The sequence below is a fragment of the Hesperophylax consimilis genome, chromosome 19 (genome assembly GCF_061612785.1).
Source record: "Hesperophylax consimilis isolate HC1 chromosome 19, BYU_Hcon_1.0, whole genome shotgun sequence".
Lineage (NCBI taxonomy): Eukaryota > Metazoa > Arthropoda > Insecta > Trichoptera > Limnephilidae > Hesperophylax > Hesperophylax consimilis.
In genome coordinates this window covers 7,256,323-7,273,958 of record NC_142854.1, presented here as the reverse complement: position 1 = coordinate 7,273,958, position 17,636 = coordinate 7,256,323, and the positions used below count along the sequence as shown (strand labels likewise).

Sequence of the window (17,636 nt, the reverse complement as noted above, 5' to 3'; positions counted from 1 at the left end):
AAAAAATATTAAACAAAAACTCCATAATAAAAACAAATATTGCTAACTTATTAAAAATCTCTTAAAATTATTCGTATTCGGGTTAAAAACGGAACTGCTGGCCTTTAGCGAATGAATTGACAGGTTTCCTAATAAACTATCAATAAAACACGAATGTGTTGAATGAATGGTGATGTCGGAACACGTGGTCATAAAAATTTCAATATTTTCGCATTTCATCACTGTGTACTTTCAGGACAGACGCAGGTGCATGAACACGTGTTCCGATATATTATGAATGTACTAAAAGTTTATTAGAAAATGTCTCTCTATCCCGTTATTAACAGGATTTATTTTTTTGTCTGCAAACTATCAAATGTCTGCTTAGAAGATTCTCATTTCTGAACACAAACTGCCTCCTGTTTTATGTTATGTTTTAGTTTTAATATTCTTGTTTTGTCCTGTCCTGCTGTTATTGTTATTCTAAGTTTTGTCATCACTCTGTATAAACAGTGTATTTAGTGTTATAATATTTGATCTGTATTGGGTAAGGCACACTGTAGGAATAATTTTAAGAACTTGACCAGAATACTAAATTACAGTTTTAATTTTTTTTATTTTATTTTTTATATATTCAATATATATTCAATATATTCAATATATATTCAATATATTCAATATATATTCAATATATTATATATTCAATATTATTGAATATATAAAAAATAAAAAAAATAAAATGGAGTTCTACAAATTAAACTTAATAACAATAAATACAGTTTAAGTAAAGCGCACTTGAAGTGAAATGACACTAAAACGTGCTAAATAAATGCCATGTTATTATTATTATTATTATTGAAGTGAAATGACACTAAAATGCGCTATATAAATGCCATATTATGCTGTTATTATTATTATTATTAGGATTTCAAAATCAGTCCACTTTGCACTGATTTTGGAAGGTACGCAATAGGCAAACAAAAACGAAAATTTTAGCGTTTTTTTATATATTTTTCATTCTTAGTAGCTACAAATCCGAAAAAAATCTTTTTAGAAATTGATTTGAAACTGTTCGTGATAAAATTGATCAGTAGCGCGCCGCTTAATTGAAACCGGTTGTTGAACTTCTATTTTTGAAATTGTATGTAACCTACCTAAATTTATGTATTTTTGGTCATCCTTTTTTCAACGTTTCTCGTCTCGTCAAACAAAAAACAAACACAACGCTGCCCATCCATTCACTGACCTTTGATCTATTCCTAACACAGTCGGTGTTCACTGTTCCCCGTGTTGCTGAATACTGCAGCGGTCTCATCTCCGTAATCTCCTCGACAACAAACACATCAACACTGTACATAAATATCTCACAGCTTCCCACTTCAGAGATGAGCCGCTTCCGCTGCTTGGGAGACCTTGACTGCACACAGTGCCCTGCTATTACAAACCTAGTATTGCACTTATCGATGCACACATTTGACACACAATACAATGTGCAATAGACTCTCGAAAGAAAAAAACCTCTGTTAACTGTAAAAACCATAAGTCGTCGAAAGATGGGACTTTTGAGTGACACTGCGTTCAAAAGAAAACCAGTATTACGTTCTATTTTTTACGTGAAACATCTTTTAGCGCGCCTAGGGGTAAAACCGATTTTTGCGTAGCAAGCGTGCCAAGAGGGGACCACGCTCTTGCAGGTGACTCGTCGGCTCTTTCCGCCCGGCCGCCAAAACTCTGTGCGGGGAAGGCGTGACAGAACGACGTTTCATTCGGCCAATCTCGTGAATCGTCGGCTCCTTCCGCCCCGTCGCCTATATTGTCGTTTCCTCTACTACATTGGTGTACATCAGAGTGAATTTAAAAACAAGAGCATCGTTTCTAGCAGAGCGCCGTTTTCGTTTCTTAATATATTTGCGTGAATTAAGTGTTTATTGATTTTAAATATGAGTGACACCGACATTGATAGCGTCAATGACAGGGAAATGAAAAATCATCACAAGTAAATGCAATTGCTCCCTGTTAAAAATAAAAATCAATTTGAATGTTTCACATCTGCCAGGCGCCCCCGTGACGGCAATTATTTTTAGTAAAGTCTAAATCAAAGTAAAGTGGGACAGAGTTTTTCTTCAGGGTCGGTCTTTTGGTATGGTGTGTGAGAGTGTTTTTTAATGAAAAGTGGTCCATATCACGGGAGGGAGGAAACACAGAAGCCAGCAATTCATTCCACACCGACCTCTAGGGCACAAGAATGAATTTTGAATGGGACCCCGTCTCATACGGAAAATATACAACCGTATACAAATTTTGGGCACGAATTTGGTAATTCTCCCAACTAAAATACCAAACACAGAGTATTCTCACATAAAGCTTATAATATTTTGTAATGTAAGTAATGCAATCCGTCTATTAAGACAAATGAATCCATCAAACCCATTTTTTGCGCAAGAGTTATAAGTTTTTTCGTGTGTTCAACATCTCGGCTGTAGAACGACTTGATGGCTTTTGTGTTTGCATGCTCCCCCCATAACATGGAACTGCCCAAGAACCTGGTTAAATCTTTTCTCACTATTCAGCATCCTCAAATATACAGTACAATGGAATGTGCCTTGTGTAGCCTTTCTACGATACCAGGAAGAAGAATCACTGTTATGACTACGCGGTCACGGGAAACTTAACAAATTTCCACAAAGAAGCAGAGATGAACGCAAGATGTTCATTAAATAATTCACGTGTAACGGATAAGAACTAACAGCGTGTTAATTAGGATGTTTTGTGAGTCATAGAAACTGGTTAGCAATCAGAAATCAGAACAAACACATGTGTCCAGGAAACCGAAATTACTGAACAATTCTAGAACGCGCGAGGAATGCCAAAAATCATTATATTATAATCATTTAACTGAATCATGTAAAGTCTTGGTTTCACGGTCTGTAGGCACCTTGCGTATTGCGGCTTTTTTCTTTACGTCTTTAATAAATTATCAAGAATTCAATAAACGTTCGGAGAAAATGAATACTTAGAAGTATTTATATGTTGGCAGTTCAGTTTTTAGAGAGCGGGTTTCGTGGTGTCTTTAAGCCCGTCTTTAGTTTTTTTTAGTTTTATTTTATAGTCTAGAACGTTTGGGCATTTTCGATTTGATGACGGTACAACAAATGAGAGAGAGAGAGAGAGGATACAAAAACTCGAATATTCGTTTAATGCTAATTAAAGGAAGGGTATAATATTTCGGTGTTCGTTTCGGCCAATAAACGAGTTTCGTCCGCGGTTTCGGTTCAGCCAATACTTCGGCTCAGCCGAAACTTAAACGTGTTTATTTTTGTCTATGTTTATTGTTTAAATACGTTTTGTTTAATATAGTTAGGTGCAAGTTCTAAGGTAATATATATTTATAATTCCTTTAAATTTAAAGTACCTACGGCGAACATTGAAAACTGTTACATAACAGCGAACCAAAAAGCGCTAAAAGCAAACCAATTTACTCATTGCGTTTTTTATTTTATTTAACAATGAACCATTACAGGTTTAACAGTAAAAAACGCTTAATTTCGGTGTAGGTATGGATAATTTAAAAACTTATTTAAATAAGTTTGGCTTTTAATTTCGGCCGAAACTAAAACAGAATTCGAAATTCAGTTTCGGTTTCGGCTAAAAATCTAGTTTCGGTCGGTCACATGGAATAATAAGAGATAAGTGCTTACCATTTTCTATAATATTCTTGACTAACGGCTTCAATCCATTCTCTGGTACACTTGACGAATTCTTCGATGCAGTGGATGGTGCAATTTGATTGCAAAAGGTACTCTCCTTAGAAGATAAACTGAAAAGAAGAAATATATTGATTATACAATAGTCCAGTCAGTCGCTTATGGGTAGAATAGTATGGCAATAGCGTTGCAATAGCATTGAAATTCGGCAGACATGTTCCTGTGTTATTTTTTATGTAAATGCGGAACAAGAGCTCCAGCTCTCCGGGTCTACTGGAACTATGGCATCCCAATTTGGGTACATCATGAAACTGAAGGGAGCAGGGAGAGGAAAGAGATGGGGATGAGGAAGGTAGGAAAGTACCTGGCTATTAAAATCTGTTTAAAATGGGTAAAGCAAATTCAAGCAACGTTTGGATTATGAATGGCGGTCAGAGTGTAGATACTTTCAGTATCGCCTTGATGAAAGACCACTATTCAGAATCAAAACGTTGTTTGAAATGGCTTTAGCCGTGTTTGGTGACCGGATCTGAACATCCCTACAGCCTCAAAACATTATAAGCGAGGAACATATACAGAGAAAACTTACCGACATAAAATATTGGTAATTTACTAAAAATCTGGTAAATTTATTTGTACTCCTATTAAAAAACAGACCTTTAACGAATGAATTGACAGGCTTCCTATTAAACTGTCAGTAAAACACGTATATATTATTAGGATGTCGTAACACGTATTCATAAAAATTCTAATATTTATGTGATATTTATTAGGAAAAGAACACCTACATGAACACGTATTCCGATATAATCTGAATAGACTAATATTATATAGGAAATGGATTGCAATCACAATCACCCGTACTCATTTTTCTCCGTGTACGTGCTAAGTTTCAAAGCTATCGCATTTCTTTCCATCGAAGACTCTATCCATATTAGGGAGTCCAGGACGACAGGGCTTCAAGAAAAATATGTCTGAGGATGTTATGCAACGAGCAAAATTATAATAATATTGTGGAAAGGATTTTAACAAGGAACAAAGCGCACCGCCATATGAATCACAAATCACAATGCAGTCAAATATAAATATTCCATTAACATCATACAAACCGTTATACAACAAAGGATTTACTCATGTCCGACTTGCAACGAAAAATTATCCAGAAATTGTATTACATAAGCCAATGCAGTTCTGTATATTATTGTATGGTTTTCATTGCGCATTATACAGGATTTTCCAATAAGAGGTGTTATTTTGAATAGCCCGCTATTTCGGTAGATGTTACTTTTGAAGCTGTCATTTTTTGACATTTGACAAGTAGAAACTACGCCATTGATAAAAATGGAACGATACACGCTTCAACAACGCATTGAAATTATTAAACTTCACTTGAGTGAATCAAATGCAAATCATCTTGAGAGATGAGCCCCATTTCCACCTCCGTTGTTTCGTTAACAAGCAAAATTGTCGCATCTGGGGCTCGGAAAACCAAAGAGTTATTGTTGAAAAGCCTCTCTATCCTCAACGTGTGACTGTTTGGTGCATTTTATGGTCCAGCGGAGTCATTGGACCTTACTTTTTCGAAAATGAGGCTGGAGCAACAAATACGGTGAATGGATTGCGCTATCGAGAGATGACTAATGATTTTTTTATGGCCGGAATTGGATGGTATTGATCTGGACAACGTTTACTATCAACAAGACGGCGCTACGTGCCACACAAGCAACGAAACAATTGATCTTTTACGATTGAATATCAAAATAACACCTCTTATTGGAAAACCCTGTATTTCAAGTTTGTGTCTTTTGTCATTGATTGTTTAAAAAGTGACAATTTACTACGATACTAAAAAGAACAGTGTGGTATATTTATAACAATGAAAGGAAGAAAAAAAATGTTTGTACTAAATTTTCTTATTTTTTCTTCCTCCCGGGGAACTATTTATTGAATAACCAACACCTCTGCCATACCCCACGTGGTTTGCTACGTTTGGTGATTTATCAGGGGTGTCTGGGTTCATCGGGTGAACTGTGTTCAGGCCTTGGCGGCGGGCGCGCTGGCCACCAGCTGCGTGGCGGGCCAGATCGGGAGAGGTTAGTTTAATGGGACCTTTTTATCTTTCCAGATGGTCTCTCTCAATCCATCGCCTTGCACCCCAGCGGAAGGGATAGATTCGTATGTCCGTCACTCCTGGATACACTGATTCCTAAATTCCTACCCACCCCTCAAACCCTTTTCCTTCCCAGAACTACCTCTATCCCACACAGCATCCCCAAATATGACATAGGCTCCGAGGGAAATTGTTTCCTCAGGGCCTCCTGTGTGGGGTTAGTGTAAAAAAGAAAGATAATTGCTTTCACAAAGTAAAGTGAGAAAATCACAGTTCGTAAAATGTATGGGGTTATTATTATTGACTTTTCTTGTGTAACTGAAAAAACAACGCGCCGAGGAGGATAGATGACGATGATTACATGTTCAAACAGTATGGGTAAGTTGTATTACAAACTAGAAAGAAATGAAGACGTTTATATACTCACGTTCTTTTCTGCGAATGCCTCCTGAGCTGCGCGGCAAACATGCAGAACTCGCCGAAGGAAAGGGACAACTCCCCGCGGCGCGCACACTGCCTCGCGCACACCAGCATTTCAAACACTGCAACAAGAAGAACAAAGGCTTACTGATACATTCATAAATAATAGAAACAAATGGAGATGTGGCATAGAAGCGTGCTGATTGCCGCTAAGCTACACCCAAACTGCACGGACTTTCAGAGAAAAAGGTAAAAGAACATAAAACCGCTGCATGGTTGTAACGACATTCTCACGATTAGGTGTCCCTGTTGTATCGTAAATAAATCATTAAAATTTGTTAATATCTTTGGAAAGGTATGAGTTAGAGATGCCATTTTATTAGGTTAAATACCTGGGACTATTTCCTTACAAAATATATGAAAGATATAGAAGATAAGGAACGACAAAGAAGAGCCATTAATATACGGCCCGGAATGCTCTCAAGGTAGTTCTACCACATTAGCGACGAGGATGTCAGGAAATTACCTTTTAAGACATACTATACTACACTGAACTGTTATGTACACACATCTGAACTATGGACACAATACCCAGTAGAGTAATGAGACAAACTTAGGGTGTGCTACAATAATGCATACAGGCAACTTCGAAGGTTCTGCAGTCACTCTACAATATTTACTGAAGATAGGGTGCACTCTTTCCCCGCCTTACTTCGCTTTAAACTAAGTCTACCTTAAAATTGTGTTTATCTCGTATAAAAAAACAGACTGGGGTTGCACCATCCTCCCAGTCTGCCAACCTCTCAACCGCATCAAAAGGTGTTGGAAAACCACCCAATCTTTTCTGAATCAAGCTCGATTACCCTGATTCTCTTAGGTCGGGGCGTTCGTATTTACTATTAGAACTCGTAAAAACTACATTTGGAAGAAATATGTTATTGATCTAACCATTTAAAGATCACTAGGTAGAGTTCGTGTTGATGATGGTTTTATCATCACATTCTTTCCGTAAATAAGCATTTCATCTCTTAGAACTGTCACGACTGATGTTATTTCATTAGCGCTAATTCCTGGCTTCTGTAAAGTCACCTCACCTTTATCATCTGTTATTGCTCGAACGGTTAACGTCAGTCAATTAACGGTGACATCACGCTAATGACTGGACGAGCCGTTCACCTGAGGCTTAACGAGGGAAATGTCTTCATAAACAATAGTAGAGTTTACTTCCTCAATGGTTTGAAAGGAATTATAAGGACAGACAACGGACACGGACAGTCCGAACATGCGGCCAAGGCTGATTGCCCTGGGATAGTAAAACTTGCGTTAATTCACGATCACATCATCGGTCACAATATCTTCTTATTCAATTACGGAAATACTTAAAAGTAATAATATGTATTAAGTTAATAGAAACACAAGGAAATTGGCACGGAAGCCGACTGTCGTCGAACTACGACCAAACTGCACGGACTATAAAGCGGCGAAACCAATGAAAGTTGTGCGTTTGATGTGTGGGTAGAGGCGTCACTATTAGTAGGTGCGATTTGGGATGATATTGGCGAAACAGTTTGCATGCGGTCGCATGCGGTTTTAAACTAATGATGGTTCATGGCCCATCTCTTTTATATCTATTATCTACAATTCGGATACAACAAACTCCGATTCTGAATAATATACAAGTTTTATTTTAATTATTATGTACATGCAGTAGGTACAAATGATATATAAACCAAGACATCAAAACGCCCCCCGACGACGCGACGTCACTTTAGGGTTTGCAGCGAAACAAATATGGAATATTGTGGAGAGATTGACAACTATTGTGATGTCATATGATACAAGAACGTTTTGATTTTCAATTCAGTCCCGTTTTTACGAAAAAAAACTCGGCAACATCAATGAGCATTAATAGCAATTAGTAATTCTATCATAGATCTAAGACTTTATTTATATCTCGGTTTAACCTTGTTCAAAAATCATTTAACCTGAATAAAACTCCACGTCTTTCACCTTCTACGTCCTTCTACAAGATTACTTCCTAAAATACCCACTTGTTAAACTCTTCCTAACACCTTTTGTTTAGTTTATTCCGCAATCGGAACCAATAAATATTTACACATCGTTCAATGAATTGACCTTGTTTCGATAGAGGAGCGAAGTAATCTGCAAATTGTGTGCGATTTATATTTTATATGATGCTAGCTGACATGTACCCGGCGTTGCACGGATTTTCTGTACTTTCTATAACACGAATGTATTATAGTATATACATATACAAACCTTCCGGAAGAAAGTATCTAATTATAGTAAAAACCCTATCAAAATCCGTTGCGTAGTTTAGAAGAACTAAGCACACCAACAGACAGACGCTGAAAGCGCCTTTATTCTAGTAGTAGCCGACATTTACCCGGCGTTTTTCGACTTTTCTCTACTTTCAATAAATATAATATCCATATATTATATACATAAACCTTCCAGAAGAAATTCTCTAAATGATAGAAAAACCTTATCAAACTCCATTACATGGTTTAGAAGAAATAAGCACACAAACAGAGAGACGGGGATAGTGATTTTGTTTTATAATATATTTAGAGATAATAGATACTGTTGAGAGATTAGAGATCACACAAAGGACCGCATGTGCAAAAATCGCGATTTTTAGTTAAAAATGCAGAAATATCCGTGAATTCACCAACTTTGTTGTGTAGAAAGGCCACATATGCTACTACCAATTTCACCGTTATTGTTAGATTATGTTTCTGTGCATTTATTACAATTTTAACATATTTTTAATGTAAAACATATTTAAAAATATATTATATACATTCAAATATATATTGTCCGATTTTTAAAGGACTGAACAAAATAATAATTATAACATGTGAAGATTTGCTCAATAATACTAACAACTAATAATATTTTCAATAGATGTCTCTTTGTTTACTCTACTTATAGACTGAGCGATATCAGTAGATTCCTGTTTTACCATAGAAACCATTTTTCCTTTGTTTTAAGATATTTTTTTTACTGTTCAAATTTTCGAATTCAACGACCGAAGCGTTTTTCTTTTTTATTATTAATATAAAAGTAAAGGGATTGTATAATAATGTGTGTGACATACCAAACAGTGCCTTTATTTAATAAAAATAAAATTTAAAAATCTTTTTCAATGTTCCACTCTGAAGGGAAGAGCAAATGTCATAGATGATTTGATGTGAGGTGAAAAAGTTATTTAGTTGAAATAATACGACATTAATAATTATGAAAGAAGCTATAATCTATATTTTTCAGCGTTAAAAAGATAAACATAATTTGAAATATTGCGATTTAATTTGAACCCATGACCTCTGGGTCCATATCCAAGGAGCTTGCCGTTCTGCCACGGAGGTCTTTATGTAAATGAAAACAGACAGCTTAAATCGGATTCGACGGCAAAAACAGGCCATTAATTTAAAAGTCCAATATGGTAGCAACCTCGACAACGGGTCGTCTGTCGTGAAAAGTTTGTCGGGAAAAGGTCACACATCCAAATATGGAGGCGCCACGGCCGGTTTGGTCATTATTTGTTGATATAAATATAAAATATATGAATAAAATCACAATCGAAAGTATTAATAGATAGTATTTAAGTCTGATGTTGTAAATTACCTTTCTTTAACCGTCCCGTTGCCAACGAGGGAAACCAAAAGATCTAAAATTTCTATCCTTCTCGCATCAGCTAGCCTTATTGATAACATGCGTGGGGTACCTCAGGGACCCTTCATGGTAACAATTTTATTTTGCATCTTGGCATTTCGAAGGTTAACTAACTTTTTGGTCGGATTTTCTAGGTTAACCCAACTAGTTTCATCTGGCAACGTAATTTCTACCATGAGCTACAGAGATTTGAATGATCCATTTAATTCTCCCAAAATATTGTCATACGATAAATAATTTGTAGCATAATGTACAGCAGCGAGCTTACAAAGGTGTAGACTAATATTATTTTAGTAATCAGATTTTTTTGTGATTTATTGATAGCTTTTACCTTAACAACTTCACATTATGAACATCATCTAACCCCTGGAACGCCAGAAGGCGTGTCATTTGATTTTGTTGCCAATCGAATATGATGGTTTTTTTTTATGCTAGGAGATAAAAATCCAGAAAAAAAATGTTTTTCCCTGTCGAGGATAAAAAGCATTTATAACAATTTATGAGGAAAAAAAATCGCAGAATTTATAATAATTATTTAAAGATACTTTTTTCCATCTACTGTTCTTTTATTTGAAAATTTTGGTTTTATATTTCATTATGGTACTATGTAAGATGAATATAACAGGACAAATGAAAATTAAACAAGGAAAAGAAAACGGTGACTCAAAGAAGGAATTTATTAAAGCAGAGAAAATAAAACTAAATTGGGTATTGGAAAAATGTACGAGAGAATGAAAGTAATTTTGAAGCAGGGAAAATTACACCGAATGACTCAAAATTTCATCACTTTAAAATAACAGTGTACCTAACTTCTAATTGGACTAAAAAGGCATAATTATTTATGAGAGTACCCTTCTTAGAAATGCAGGTCTTTGAACAAATGAGGATATGTTCATTGTTCATCAGCATTTTTTGATTTAGAAGATGATCATAATGATTGAGTGTGAATGACCTAGCCTTCTAGAATTTATACCAGCGATTTTCAAAGACAGCGATATTGATCGAGACGTACATAATAGAAACAAAAGATTGATACGGCATGGAAGCGTGTTGCCGAGTTACAACCAAACTCTGCGGACTCAAATGTGGAAACAACATGCGTGGATGCGATTTGCAATAGTATGGGTGAACGATGTTGGCGACACGCGTTTTGCGCTCGGTTTCATACTAATGATGGTTCATGGCCCATCTTTCTTGTTTCTATCATAAATGGTTATAGTCATAACTAAGTAGGTGTAAAACACTGTTCTTAGAATACGGCAAACTGCCAATCAAATAAATATAATGATTTCATAAGAATACACAACACAGGAAATAATTTACTGAAAAAGCGGAAACGATAAAGGAAACCATTATATTATACAAAACGGGATATAAAGCTGATCTACACGAGGAAATTATCCGAAGGCTATCAATATTAACATGTTTCTAAGTAAACGCAGATTGATACGAGGCGATAGAATACTATAATAACGTACAATAATATTGTCATACAGTTAAGATTTTTTTTAAGGGCGGAGACGGTTTACACGTAGTTCCCGTAAGCACTTAGGCCATAGGTCCATTGTGCTATCTCCCATTTTACCTCAATCCTTTAACAACAACCCAGTCCCTTTAATAAAGTTCACCAGGGTTGTTATTGGGTATGTGGCTATGTCTTCTGGTTCTACTGTATGTCTCCCCAGGTAACTGAGCCTAGTTCCCACCAGGGCAGGACATTGCCACCATAGGTGAATTGGAGTCTCTTCATCCTCTTCACATTTCCTGCATCTATTGATGTTTTCAACTCCCAATATCTGCATGTGTCTCCTGAGATGGCAGTGTCCTGTTAGTAGTCCTACCAGTTCCCTCAGTGAGTGTCTGTCCATATCGAGTAGTTTCTTGATTCGTCTAGGGTCTGGTACTTTTATGAGTAATTTGGATTTTTAACTCATCTGAAATCTAATTTAGATTCCTGGACATGTTAACGGACAAGGGTAACAATATTGCGGATTTCTTTGCGAAACAAGGAGCGTCCAACTCGTGTTACCCTCATAAACTATATCCCCCTATCTGAAATTTTATCCATCCTCAAAGATAGATCCCTAAGTTTGGGCAGGGTATTCGCACATTGCTAGTCAATCCAAGTGAGATAGACGACTATTCCTCGATACAAAGGGCTATCCCATCAAAACAGTGTCTTCTTAAATTTCCCCATTTTAACAAAAAAAATTCCTCATTTCCCATTCCTTCCGACCTTTTTAAAATTCGTTAGATCACATATTGTTTGGTTGTCTATCTCTAAACAACTGCAATCTCTTTTATCAAAACTTAAGTTACTTCCCTCCGTTCAACTTCTCATCTCTTCTGAAGTCTGAACTAGACTTCAATCTTTCATATAATAGTTATGAAATTTTCCATAATTTGAAATGATGGCCTAAAACACCCTTGAAGGGTGAACGCCAGAAACATTGAACAACACTCATTTTCAGCAGACTGAATTGTAACTTTTGTTTTGTATAAAGTTTGTATTCTTCATTACTTCCTTTATGACTCCTACGCACGTAACAACCTGTATATTTTATTGTTATAAATATTAAACTGGAAGCTATTTGCCGTAAATAAACAAATAAATTCTCAGACGTCTCACATATTTTGGTCAACACACAATAAACTTAGATTCATATTTTTTGTGGGTAGCCTTACAAAAGTTGAAAAGAGTAGGCGTTCCACTATTCAGTGGTACGCACAGATCTTTACCATTACACCACCGAAGTCATACGTAGTAAAAAAAGTTAAAACTTTAAAAATTAGGAGGAAATTTTTGTGCTGAAGCAGCAATAACTCTCTTGCATCGTGAAATTTGCACAGTTTTGCTTTATTTCTGCAATTTTTTAGTCAACGCAACTATACAGGGTGTATCGGCAAGTACCCGACAAACTTTAATCAGCTATTCCTTAGCACATTTGGAGTAAAAAATGTTATGGGCACTTTGCTGTCCGGTAACATTTTTTTCAATTAAAAACAAAAAATGATAAAAAAATCCACACTCCGTCACTGTCATTGGCATTGTTTCTCGTGTTCAACAGCTGTTATTAGCAAGTGTGTCAAAAAGCGTGTTCGCTCTTTCATACACACTGAATAATAATAGCTAAAAATGAGACGAATGGTGCCATGCCATTTCGTTGTGATTGTAATTGTCGGGGGGTAAGGCTCTCGTCTAGCAAGCTGGAGGTCGCAGGTTGAAATCCCGGCGTGCGCAAGTAAATTTTACTTAAGTAAATTGTGTTATTTCACAAATGACTCATTAAGAATTATATATAGTATATTTGCGGCATGTTCCAGAGCGGGAGATACTCTCAGTATCGCTCTGGTGTATAAGACCACCGTTCATAATTGAAACGTTACTTGAAATGGCTTTGGCCGTGTTTGGTGACCAGATCTGAATAGTCAGGTACTTCCCCACCTTCCTCCTCCATATTTCCTTCAGCCTCACAACATACCCCAGTTGGGACTCTTGTGCGGATTCACATAAAAAAGCTTAATACATAACTTCAATCGTGAGCTATGGCGCTTTGAAATATATATTCGACCGGTTTGATAAACTGATAATATTTCGCCTTTTTAGTTATTAGTTATTACTAATAATATTTTATAGTAAATACGATATAAATAATCCTAAGTAATAAAACCAGTATTTTCTATACAAAATATATACTACCGCAGACCCGTGAAACACGGGTTAGTCTGAATTATTGACAAATCAGTTCCAAATTTGAAAATGACACTTAAATTCAAAGCAAATTTCATTGAACCAGAGATACGCAGGACGCACAGAGAGCCGAAATTAGTATTATTAAATTATATATCCTCATTTTAAGAGGAAGATATAAGCCAAAAATGTGTATACCTTATATTGTAGGTAATAGGCATTCAAATCGCTTGACAAATGGAGTGTAGAAACGTTCGATTTCAAGCAAAAAACTGTTTTTTATTTATTTTCTAAATAATTTTATAAGAAAGCAAAAAAGGTAATCAAGTGAAACTGTCACAGATAATCTTAGCTATAATAATGTATGTTTTAAAAGTTGTTTCCTTTATGCCTTCATACATTTCTATTAGAAAAAATATATTTTTTAGTAGTTTACATTTATATTTTGTAATTTTTTTTTATTTGTATTCTAATCAAGCGAAGCGATAGGAAAACCTTCAATTTATCTAAAGCATATTTTTTGGTATTTATAATGTTCACCAATTCGTTATAAAAATTAATCAAAATAGTGATTTGGCATTAAGCTTCGCCTTAAGTAGGTAGTACTTATATTTTCCTGGCGAGTTTCAAACCTCTTTCCATTTTAGATTCTCCATAACTTGACCTCCGAGAGTTCTTTAAACCACTGCTGACCCTCAATATCACAATATCAACAATACTATTAGCCATCAAAAGAATAAAGATGTCACATTTAGTGTTGTGGTTGCATAATTTATGTGTTTTTCCGCAATAAAATCCGTCGATCAGAAGTCAACCTTCGTGAACACCGCCGCCCGTTCAAATCATAAAGTAAATGGGTTGAGATATTCGCTTTCTTTTACAGTGCAAAGTTTATGGGTTTTATGCAAATTTGATAGAAACAAGGGAGATGAGCCATCATTATTAGTACGAAACCGCGAGCACGTAAGTGTCACAAACATCGTTAAGGCGAAGCTTAATGCCAAATCACTATTTTGATTAATCTTTATAACGAATTGGTGAACATTATGAAAACCAAAAAAATTGCTTTAGATAAATTGAAGGTTTTCCAATTGCTTCGCTTGAATAGAATACAAATAAAAAATAAAAAATATAAATGTAAAGTACTAAAAAAAAAATTTTAATAATAGAAATGTATGAACGCGTAAAGGAAACAACTTTAAAAAAATACAGTATTATAGCTAAGATTATCTGTGACAGTTTCACTTGATTAACTTTTTTGCTTTCTTATAAAATTATTTAGAAAATAAATAAAAACCAGTTTTTTGCTTGAAATCGAACGTTTCTAGACTCCGTTTGTCAAGCGATTTTAATGCCTATTACCTACAATATAAGGTATACCAAGAATATAGACATTTTTGGCTTGTAGCTTCCTCTTAATCGAGGCAATTGCCTCCCGTATTATTGCGGCAACTCCAACACGGAATCACAATTGTACACTCCCGTTCGCCCTACACAGAATGTAGGTAGTGATTATAAGGACGTGGTTGACATGTACAAATACAACGCATCAATTACTAAATATATACAGGTCTAAGTAGAGTTTATATCGGCAAGCCGAACAACAAATCTATATAAACAAACTGCATAGTTCGGCTTCGACTTATTTCATATATTTATTGTACCATTTATAATATACTATTTTTCCATCTTGCATTGTAGAGTATTTTGTTTTTGTGATGTAATTATGTTTTGTTTAACTGCACAGAAGCTAGGTACAGAAAGGCTACACTATCATATCTTCTAAATCATTATTAATTAAACCTAAGTCTACCCATACTTGTTTATAATATTGTATGTACTTGTATCTCCTTCTAGAGCTTGTATTAATTTTATACTTTCTGTCGTCATTTACTATGATCAAATGACAGTTACTCGTTTTTTTGTTTAAATTATTACTAGTGTTTGATTATGCTTGTTTTCTGTGACATGTAATTATTGTGTATGGCATATTTATACCGTTGATATTTAACAAAATGTAATGCTCATTTAGATGTTCTTTGGCTTTTACATGTTTAAAAGAATAAACATGTAAAAGCCCAGCAAGGCGTGAAATTAAAAATAAACATATAAAAAATTCAATAGAATTCTAACAACTGGTTAAATCTGAAATTAAAAGAAAAACGGAATTCAAGACTAATAATTTGATCGTACCCCGGGGCTAAGGTCTCTTGCAAGTGTAATAAGCAATTTAATGCGAAAATGCACAACTAATCTAAAAAGACCTTGAAAAAATATGTTCTACAACTACTAGATTGATTTGTGACGATTAGGAACACCTAGGAAATTACATGTTGCAAATGTTAAACAATAATTATTATTAAACGTTGTTTGGGAAAGGTCTAAAAATATCATAATTCATCTGCTGCAAATGCGCAACCTTCGCTGCTTTCACATTCTGACATGGAACTATGTAAAGCTGGACACACACGACAGAGCCAACGAGCCAAATGGCCCCGCCCCGAGGCAGAACTCATAGTTCGGCGCAAACGCCAACGCAGATGGCTCGCCGGATCGTGTATGTGAGATCCCGAGCTAAAATCCGAGTATGGATTCACAGCTATAGTCGGATAGATAACACGGTCCACGGAGGAAAGATTTCTCCGTGGTATGGCCTCTTCAAGCGCACATGATTATGTTCTGAATGTTATAGAAAAAAAATATATACCTTTTTATGTACCTAAATGTATAATTACACACTTCTTAGTTTAAAATAAATTATTTGTAATTTTTTTAAAATTTAATCCTTCTACCTCCCTACTTTATTTTAGATAAATCTTTATTTAATATTAGTGAACAAATAACCTATTTTATGTACCCACACGGAGAAGAATTACTATTGCAAATTTATTAAAAATTGATTAAAATTATTGGTAATTTAGTTGAACACGGGATTGCTGGCCCTAATATTATTCTTGAAAATCTTTTAGCAAATTACGACTGTATCGGAACACGTGTTCTTGCACCTGTATTTGCCTTGATAGTATACAATGAAGAATGCGGAAATATTAGGATTTTTGTGAACACTTGTTCCGACACCGTGACAATGCATACGTATTAATTTTTTTATTACTATTTTTATTTCTGCTAGAGCAATCCCGATGAGTTGCAAAACTCATTGTAGGACGAGAGGAAAGTATTTTTATATCAAAATTATAAGTTTCACATACGAAACAGTACAAAAATAGAAAACTAATTATATATTTCACATACAAAACAGTTATAGTTTTAGTAAAAGTTTATTAGGAAACCTATCAATTCATTCGTCAAGGGTCTGCAATCGCGTTTTTACGAATTACGAATAATTTCAGATTCTTAATAAATTAGGAATATTTAATAATAGAAATTTTTCCGTGTAAATACGACGATTTTAGTTCACAATTGAGTTGTTTGTCTGGCTTGGATCCTCGTGGCTCGGCTCGGTCGTGGGTGTCCCCCTAAAATGGACTTGAGTGTCCAAATAGACAGAACTCTGGGCCAAATGGCTCTGTTGTGTGTGCCCAGTTTTACACTGGTACTGATGGCATTGCTCAATAATCTACCATCGTTCACTTGGTCATGGCATTTCTAAATCGCTGTTTCTACCGCCCACTGCATCTTTGCGTGTTTTTCATTTGGCAATTTGGCATTAATAATTCATATTGTGTAGTGCTAATGATCTAACGGTGAAACCAACTTGATCTCATTATTACCATGTATTTTTCGTCATCAATTTTATAATAAATGCCATCGTAATTATCAAGGATATGCGGAGAAAACTTACTGATATTGTTAATTTATTAAGAATCTGGTCAAATTATTCGTTTTCTTGTTAAAAATGGGACTGGAGGCCTATAACGAATGATTTGACAAATTTCATAACAAACTATCAGTAAAGCACGAATATGTTATGAGGAAGTCTCAAGAAAAAAAAAAGAGTCCTGTTGAGGACGAACCTTCAACCCATTTTCTTCCATTGATATGCTTGGTGTAACTATAAGTGACCAGCTCAGGTACG

The 17,636-nt window shown here is 35.3% G+C and overlaps 1 protein-coding gene across 6 annotated transcripts in view; it reads right to left on the bottom strand.

Annotated features, from left to right (window-relative positions):
* The window catches only part of raw (NDT-like domain-containing protein raw), a 224,183-nt gene that overhangs the window by 36,695 nt on the left and 169,852 nt on the right, over positions 1-17,636 (bottom strand). For all 6 annotated transcript variants that reach the window (XM_089643337.1, XM_089643333.1, XM_089643332.1 and 3 more), the window contains 2 exons: positions 6,221-6,335; positions 3,678-3,796 (listed from right to left, as the gene is read on the bottom strand). In XM_089643337.1, coding sequence (XP_089499463.1) covers positions 3,678-3,796; positions 6,221-6,335 — 234 coding nt within the window. The remainder of the gene's footprint in view (positions 1-3,677; positions 3,797-6,220; positions 6,336-17,636) is intronic.